The following is a 9,358-nucleotide window of genomic DNA, read 5'->3' as shown; positions in this document are numbered from 1 at the left end:
ATGAGACTCATTGAAGAAAGCCTTGGGAAAGTCTTTCCGACATTGGATTTAATGAGCTGAGGAAGTTATGCAGGGAATGAGTGACATGTTGCGTCTGAGGTAGTATTATTGCCACAGATAAAGCTTTTCAAGTGGGAATAGAGACAAGCGGCAGCGAAGCCTTTGGGCACTAGAGTTTCCTGAGCTGATACGCAGCGACGGAGAAGGTAGCGGGGCTACTGGTAGGGGAGGCAGAGAGTGGAGGCCTCACTTCAGCCCCGTGAATCCCTGCGTTCCAGCCACTCTCATCATCCACGGTGTGTAGGACTCTCGGGCAAATGACTTCCTCAGTACTCAGCTGGCAGCTTGTCCAAGTCCCAAGAGTGGATCAATTTTTCCTTTTGTGCATCTTTATCATGAGGAGGAAATACCTGATAGATTCTCCAAGAACTCAAGAGAAAAATGACTTAAGATAAAATAAACAGAAAGAGCGTAATAGTTCAAGAAGAAAAAAATGACAGAGATTCAACGCAAGAATTATGGATGTATCTGATAAAGGAGGAAAAAAATGAAACAGAAGAAGCAATAATTAAAAACAGAAGTCTATGAAACGTTATTAAAGTAAAAAAAAAAACTGATTACAAATCTCAAAAGAGGTTATGTTTAAGTTATAGCAATCCAATTTGAATTTATACCAACTTAATTTCTAAAGCATACAAAGACTCTCTTCCTATACAGTTTGATTCTCTTCCCCCTACCTTCCTGTTATTGATGCGACATCTTTATATACTGTGTGGCCATAAGCACACAGGAAATAAAAAGCGGAGGCACTAGCCAAAATTACAATAATACCAGCTTTTGTAATTGCCCATGTGTTCACTTTTTCTGAGAGATCTTGATTTCTTCAAATGGCTTTGAGTTACTGCCTGCTGTTCTTTCATCTTAACTTGGGCTCCTCTTAGCATTTCTTACAGGCACACATAATGGCAGCATTCTCCTTCAGCTTCCGTTTATCTGGGAATGTTTAATTTCTTCTTCAGTTTTGATGGACAGTTTTTGTTGGTATAGACAGCTTCTGTTGTCCATATCAAAAGTTTTCATTGATATAGATAGTTTTTGTTGTCTACCACCACAGTTTTTGTTGTCTATATCCACAAAGACTTTTTTTCCCCCCAGTACTTTGAATATGTCAACCTACTGTTTTCTAGTCACCAAGGTTTCTGATGAGAAGTCGGGTGAGAGTCCTACTGGAAATCCTTTGTATGTGATGAAGCACTTCTTTCTTGTAGTTTGCGAGATTCTCTCTTTGTCCTTGGCTGTTGACAGTTTGATTATAATACATGTTGATGTGAATTTCTTTGAGTTTATCCTATTTGGACTCTGTTGAGCATGTTAAATTTATAGAGATATATCTTGTAAAAATTTGGGGCAGTTTTTATATATTATATCTTCAAGTAATCTCTTTGTCCCTTTCCCCCTCTTTTCTTTTTGGTATTTCACAGTCTGTATGCTGGCCTTCTTGATGGTATCCCACAGGGCTCTTAGGCCCTGTTTGTTTTTCTTCTTTTTTTATTCAGACTGGATAATCTAATTTGACCTATCTTTAATTTCACTGATTCTTTCTCCTTCCTGGTTAAAAACTGCTCTTGAACTCCTCCAGTGAAATTTTTATTATTTTAGTTATTATGCTTCTAACTTCAAAGTTTCTATTTTGTGTTTTTTAAGAATTTCTACCTCATTTTTGACATTCTCTATCTGATGAGATATCATTTCCATACTTTCCTCTAGTTTTTCAAACATGGTTTCCTTTGGTTCTTTCAATATATTTAAAATAGCTAATTTAAAGTATTTGTCTCTTAAGGCCAAAGTTTAAAAGTCCTTAGGAACATTTTCTATTGACCATTTTCACCCCTGTGTATGGGCATATTTTCTTGTTTCTTTGGATTTCTCATAACTTTTTTGTTGGAAATCTATTTTAAATAATGTGAAAGCTCTGAAAAAAATATTTTCTTGCTTCTTCAGGGTTTGCTGTTGTTGTTGTCATTTGTTTGCTTAAAGACTTTTCTAAACTAATTCAGTAAAGTCTGTATTCTTTGTTAAAGTAGCCACTGACATCTATGTTCAGTAAGCTTTTTGGTCGGCTGATAGCTGGACAGAGGTTTCCTTGAAAAGCTAGAATCGGTGCGTTCCCCAGTTTTTGCCAAGGGGTTCTCTGTGTGTGTCGAGGCATCCCTTTAACACTCAGGCAGAGTCGGCAGTTCTGCCACAGCCGTCACATCTGCCGAGAGCTGTGCCTCCAGATTAGCCAGATGTGAGTGTTTAGGGCCTTTCCATTGCCTGTCTGAACATGGTCATGTGCACAGCTGAATACGCGCCTGTGCCCTCTAGATTTTCAGGAATATGCTGGAGCTTTCAGAGCCCCCTATAGGTGCCTAATTCCTGAATTTTTCTTTTAGGCTTTCTATTGAGCTTAATGTTTGCCTCAATTGTTTGCCCACCCGGGCAGTTGCAATGTTAAACAATCGCCTATTTTTATTGTCAACCACCGTCCCTGGGGAAAGGCTGTTTGCACTGAATCAGCCCCGAGTCAGGTCAATAAAGACAGCCTTGACAGTAGAGTCTTCCAGGGAATCACCAGATGATTCAAATAAATGACAATTCTCTCAGAATGAGGCTTTAAAGGAACTTAACATTGATGGCTGCCAGACTGCTGGTTTTCACCACGATACCAGGTTGTTAATTTTTAAGTCTACTGCAGAACTAAAGAGAGGAAAATGAGAATCAAGCAAGTTAAAATGCCATAAGCGCACTGATTTTTTTTTTTTAACTGAAATTCGGCCGTTTTTCTTGAACAAACCCTCTCTTAACGGCTGCAAGCTTTTGGCTACTTTCTTGAGCTCTGAAATAGTTAATTCTGACCATGTTTCCAGTGTTCACAGTGGTTTCATGGAGGAGACTTTCAGTGATCCTGGCCCTGCCTTCTTTCTGGATATCTGATTTTTGACTCTCGATCAGTTTATGATGTGTTGATTAAGGTCTAAAATTTTCCCGGGAAACCCTTAGGGTCAGTTTCTTTACTGACAGTTTACAACTGGATTTATGGTCTGACTAACCTAGCTTGATTATTTCAAGAGCTTCCCAAAGAGCTTCTCCTTTGAGCCCTCTGTAAACAAGATTCCTTTCACAGACCTTAGTGGTTCTAGTTGGTGACATGGCATGGCCCACTTAGGCAAATAAGGGCCCTGGAGGAGCTTGCAGATGGGAGGTCTATCAGACTTCCTATGCTTGCCTGTCTTGTCTTTCTCTTCCTGCACCGTATTATTTTTCATTTAAATAAAAGCTTAAATGAAAGTACTCTGTGAAAGCTGGTGAATCCTTTCAAATGACCAAACTGGGAGATACTGGCAATGGTATGGACATACAGTACAATAGCATGCAGCTATGGAAAGGAACATGAAAGGTATCTGCGGACTGATATGAAAAGACATCCAGGATATATTGTTAAATGAAAATGCAAGGTGCAGAACTGTATATGTGGTATACTATCTTTTTTATGTAGTAAAGAGGAGACATACAAGGGTATATAACTGTATTTGCTTGATTTGCATAAGGAAATAATGAAAGAATACAAACAACCTATTTAAGTGATTAACTATGGAAGTAATGGAAGCAAGATACAATTTTCATATTGTTTTGATTTCGAAATTTATGAATATTCCCATTCAAAAAATTAAAATTTCAAAGTAAATAAAGAAAAAAGGAAAATAAAAACTAGGTCAGGAATGATGCTGAAGCTGAAACTCCAGTACTTTGGCCACCTCATGTGAAGAGTTGACTCATTCGAAAAGACTCTGATGCTGGGAGGGATTGGGGGCAGGAGGAGAAGGGGACGACAGAGGATGAGATGGCTGGATGGCATCACTGACTCGATGGACTTGAGTTTCAGTGAACTCCGGGAGTTGGTGATGGACAGGGAGGCCTGGCGTGCTGCGATTCATGGGGTCACGAAGAGTCGGACACGACTGAGCGACTGAACTGAACTGAACTGAACATGTGACCCAAGGGGGATAATAAAGTATTACGGAGGCCTATAATAAATACCAAGAAAAAAAGGATGGAAAAATAATTGACATGCCAAACAATAAATGTAAATAACGAAAGTAAACAGACGCAGATACAAGGGAGAAGTTTCACTTGGGTGGCATAGAAAAGGCTTGGATTTTTGCTTAGCTTAGGATTTCTGAAGGGCAGCACTGACAATATTTTAGGTGGAGTATTTCTTCATTGGAGGAGACTGTCCTGTGCCTGGGAAGTTTAGCAGAATCACTGGCCTCTACCCACTAGTTACCAGTAGCACCACCCCTGAAACATTGTCACAACCAAATATGCCTCTAAACATTGCCGAATGTCCAGGGAAGGGGGACACCAGAAGCACCCCCAGTTGTGAATGACTGCTTTAGCTGATCTGATTTAGCTGATTTTCTGAGCAACTCATTAAAACCTAGTAACTGTTTTCCCAGCAGTTGATCTGGGTTCCAAAACTGCTCTTTCATGGAAATGTCAAATATTGCATATAATAGTATTTTCCAGTCCTTTAAAAATTAACATAAGCATGACTCAATCAGTATGTTATTTTGCAACTTCTTTTTAGTGACATTAATGGTTTATCAGAACTATTTTCCCTTTAGTAAGATATTTAAATTTCTCACCACCTGACATGATTTTATGACTTTTAGGCTTTTTGTGTGGTAGCCAATCTCTGTTTCTTCAATGATATTAGAGAAGTGGAATTAAATAATTAGATCCAGGTAGACACTTTTCAGTAGGGTTTTTAATTTAAAAAATGAGGGGAGGGACAGCTCTAATGTTAAGCAGTTGTGTTACTGACTTTTTCTTTTTCTTTCTACTCTTTCCATTTCCTTTCTTTTTTCTATCCTTTGTTTCTTAATCTTTCCTTGGAAGTCTGGAATCCATCAAAATGCTTCAAGAAATTGTCCAGTGAGTGGTAAGGCCAGTAATTAATCAGCTCCATATCTGTGGCGATCCCTATCTGGCCATGACCTACACCCAGAGGGCCTTCCTAGCTCAGTTCAGTTCAGTTCAGTTCAGTCGCTCAGTCGTGTCCGACTCTTTGTGACCCCATGAATCGCAGCACGCCAGGCCTCCCTGTCCATCACCAACTCCCGGAGTTCACTCAAACTAACGTCCATCATGAGAAACGCTGGGCTGGAAGAAGCACAAGCTGGAATCAAGATTGCTGGGAGAAATATCTATAACCTCAGATATGCAGATGACACCGCCCTTATGGCAGAAAGTTAAGAGGAACTAAAAAGCCTCTTGATGAAAGTGAAAGAGGAGAGAGAAAAAGTTGGCTTAAAGCTCAACATTCAGAAAACGAAGATCATGGCATCTGGTCCCATCGCTTCCTAGCTCAGTAGCTCGCAATTCTGACAGCCTGATGGCGGTAGGTCCTGCCCAGGAACGGAGCTTCTCCTCCCTCACCGCTTCCCAGAATCTTCTGAGAGTGGTGTGCGTGATCCTAATTATTTTTAAATATGATTATTCCCTCTCTGAAGAAAGCAAACCCCACCTGTAATCACAGCACAACCATTGCACAAGCTTGGTGTTAAGTCCCCTGTCTTGTTCCAGAGGTCTTTTTGTTAATGTGATTAATTTCAGTTCGAGGAACTGTGAAGATCACAAGGCCCAGGAGAATCACTTCGGGTTACCCCGACTCTGACCTCTGGTGAAAGGGCTTCCTCATTGGAATGGAGATACGGTTCCAAGCAGAAAAGCGAAGACTTTTTAATGGCTGCGAAGAAAAAAAAATCTCTTCATTCTGAAAACACAAAAACATTGAAGGAATCTAAAGATGGGGTATGTCCGGAGCAGAATCTTCACCCACCTCTCCCCCTTCTTCCCCAGCGCCTCCTGGGTCTTCCCAGTTCACTCGAGTGCGAGTCACGTAGGTGGGAACCCGGCTCACAGCACGCGGAACTCCCCCGGAAGCATCCGGTAAATAGCAAACAGATGCCCAGGACGCCAAAGACCTCGCTGACCAAGGCTCCGCCTGGAAACGAGTTCCAGCCGGCTGTTTTCAAGTGGAAAGGCTAACCGCCGGACTGTGCCGTTCCCTGTACTTGAAACCAGTGGGTTTCGAAAGCAGGGCGTCCTCTTGCCCCATGCAGGGTGTGAGGAGCCAGTCCGAGCTCCAGTACTGAAAGCCCGTCCCCGGCCGTTGCAGAGCCAAGACACAGCTCTATGCCTGGTTTCTTCCCGAAGTAAAGCAGCCTTCACCTGGAGACGCAGACGCCACGCTCGTCTGTCTGTTTGTTGTCCCCTCTTCCCGCCCCTCTTCCCAAGCTGGGAAGAGGCTCCGGGACACCCCGGACTTTGTTTCCAACCTCGCACTTGTTGCCTGGACCGCGTGAGTCCCGAACTTATCTAGAAAGCTAATTTAGGGCCAAAAATTTGGTTCCGGAAGTTAGTTCAGACAGAGGGACTGTCTCTTGGAGGATCATCTCAGAGCGTATCCTCCAAAGTCCTGGTCCTTAAGTCGCTACCTCCGCGCCTAGCTCTAGAATCCCCAGGTGGGGGGTGCAGGTGTGAGCCCGAAGCGCATCACTACTGTCAGGGAACCGAGGGTCCTCTGTAACTGTCTCTTTTGCGACAGCACTCGGTACCACACCGGGGCAGCCTCAACAAATCCCATGAATCCAGATACCCCCGTCAGAGATGCCCCCTTTCCAGTCTGGTCCGACCGCGCCGATTCTAAAAGCCTCTTCGGCGGTGTCTCTCGCTGCGGACTCCAAGAGGCGCGCGCGCTTGCTTGCGCGCGTCCGCCTCCTCCCCCGGCCCTGGCAGGGGGCGGAGGGTGGGTGGGCAGAGGACCTGGATCCGATTAGCTGGGAGGGGAAGCTGTGGTCCCAACCACTCTCTCGAGTGTCCTCGCGGAGGAGGGAGGGACGGTGCTCGAGAGGAGGGGCAGGGGTCCCATCACTGAGCGCTCAGGCCCGGGGGTCTGAACGCTCACGTCTCCCCAACCCTGGGCCGCGGCCATGGGACCCCCTTCCAGGTCCGGCTTCTACGTGAGCCGCGCCGTGGCCCTGCTGCTGGCGGGGCTGGCCGCCGCGCTCCTGCTGGCGCTGGCCGTGCTCGCCTCGCTGTACGGCCGCTGCGCGCGCGTCCCGCCGTCGGAGCTTCGGGACCGCGGGGCTCCGGCTGCCGCGCCCTCCCTCCCCGGCAAGCAGGAGCCGGCCTCGCAGCCCGGCCCCACTCCGGAGCCCGACGCGGCGGCCACCCCGCCCACCTGGCGACCCCCGGGGCCCTGGGACCAGCTGCGCCTGCCGCCCTGGCTGGTGCCGCTGCACTACGAGCTGGAGCTGTGGCCGCGGCTGCGGCCGGACGGCCTCTCGGCGTCGGCGTTGCGCTTCACTGGCCGCGTGAACATCACGGTGCGCTGCACCGCGGCCACCGCGCGGCTGCTGCTACACAGCCTCTTCCTGGACTGTGAGCGCGCGGAGGTGCACGGACCCCTGTCCCCGGACGCTGGAGACGCCACCGCGGGCCGGTTATCTGTAGTGGAGACGTGGTTCGCGGCGGACATGCAGTACCTGGTGCTGGAGCTCGGAGAAGCCCTGCAGCCCGGGAGCCTCTATGAGCTGCAGCTCAGCTTCTCCGGTCCAGTGAGCCAGGACACCAGGGAGGGCCTCTTCCTTAACCTCTACACGGACCAGGGTGAGCGCAGGTAAGGGCAGAGCGGCCTAGGCCTCATCGATCCCTGGCTCGAGGGCCCCCGCGCCGGCTGCGGGTCTAGCTGCCTCGGGGCGCATCTCTTGGCCCTTCGCAAAGATCGCCAGCCCAGCCCTCGCGACGTTTTCTTCTAGAGTCCGAGGGTGAGCGCCTCCTTCCTCCCATCCCTCCAGAAACTGCTCGGAATAAAAGGCTTTGGAGACCGTGGTGCTTCTTCCAGCCAGGTTTCAGCCCCCATCCTTGCCCATCCAGATTGTTCCTATCGTTGTCCCTTTTAATTTTCTTGTTCTCTTCAGAGAACCCCTCTACCTCTAATTCAGGACGTTCTCTAACCCAGATTATCCTCAGGGCAATGAGTAAACCCCTTGCTACTCAAAGTTTGGTCCACGGACCAGCGATAGGTGTACAGTCTGGGAGCTTGTTAGAAACGCAGACGCGTGGGCCCAACATCGCCCAAGGGGATCCGAATATGCATTTTAACGGAGGTCCTCGGGTGATCCGCCCGCGTTCGAGTTGAAGCTCGGCGCTGGAGCACCCTTGAGGCTCTTCCTCTTTAGCGTCCTTCTGCGCTTTTCCTGCTCTGCCTCTGTTAACTGGAGGCGCCCTAACTGCTGCTCTTGCAACAGAGACACACGTCCGGGCTGTTTGTGTCATCGCTTTTTCTTTTTTTTGCCAAGGTTCTCTCAAAACTTCAGAATCACCTTTCATTCCTGCCCTCCCACCCCTGCCCGGCCCCGCGAGTCGTTTTGCTGGTGAGCAGCGGACATCCCCTGCTCTTTGACCGGCTCTGTGCCAGCGTTCAAGAAAAGTAAAAGCAATGACGGGGACCTCCCCTCTGCGCCTGCAAGCCCACAGAGTGTACATGTGTGTTCTCTTACACTCTTCTGCGATAGTGTCTCCCACACGGAATGTTTCCAGCTCAAGAATTGCCTCTTGCCACGCTCTGGGACCACATCACTGACCTCAAGCAAGCACCAGGGAAACTGATTTTTTTCAAACTTGTGAGCTCCTGCTTCACTCATGTACTCGTGGAGCATTTGCGGTTTATACAACTGCATGTACTTTCCCCTTTATTATTAGAGAAAATGTTCTCAGATGTTCTCTGAGGGAAAGAAACCCACTAAATTACCCCCTAAATCTTCTGAACTATTTTCAAAACTTCGAGGGTTTAAAATAAGTTTAACAAGCTGGCCTAGGTGGGTGTGTAAGTTTTGTGTTTTAGGACAGCATGCTTGATTTTTCCTTAAAAATGCATCAGTGCTCGAGGAAAAGTTTTGAAAATCTTCTGAGGGTCATGCGTTCCTGTACTTACGGGGCTCTGGAAACCTTTTGAAATAACTGAAAAGGGGTTGCTTTTTACACACCTATCTGCCAGTGTTTTCTGCTGTCAGTAAATTTTCAGCTGTTCACCACTCTTCCTTCCTCCTGTCTTCATGAGGCTATGGCCAGGACAAAGGACCCTAGCAGACACAGGAAAGGAAAGTCCCCTTTCATTTTTCTCTTGTGCTGCCAGCTCTAGCGGTAACTAGAAACCGTATTTTGAGAGCATTCAAATTCAAATAAGCAGAAATTTTAATGGAGTCCTACAGGTGTTCATAGACCTATAGGTAGGGCTCTGGGACTGTGG

The 9,358-nt window shown here is 46.8% G+C and overlaps 1 protein-coding gene across 1 annotated transcript in view; it reads left to right on the top strand.

The window, feature by feature from the left end:
- Positions 6,914–9,358, top strand: part of LVRN (laeverin) — a 71,161-nt gene continuing 68,716 nt past the window's right edge. The window contains exon 1 of the mRNA XM_018053720.1: positions 6,914–7,726. Within this exon, the coding sequence (XP_017909209.1) occupies positions 7,038–7,726 (689 nt within the window). The 5' untranslated portion in view covers positions 6,914–7,037. The remainder of the gene's footprint in view (positions 7,727–9,358) is intronic.

This window comes from Capra hircus, chromosome 10 (genome assembly GCF_001704415.2).
Source record: "Capra hircus breed San Clemente chromosome 10, ASM170441v1, whole genome shotgun sequence".
Lineage (NCBI taxonomy): Eukaryota > Metazoa > Chordata > Mammalia > Artiodactyla > Bovidae > Capra > Capra hircus.
Note: the sequence above shows the minus strand (reverse complement) of the source record. Positions and strands in the feature narration are given on the sequence as shown.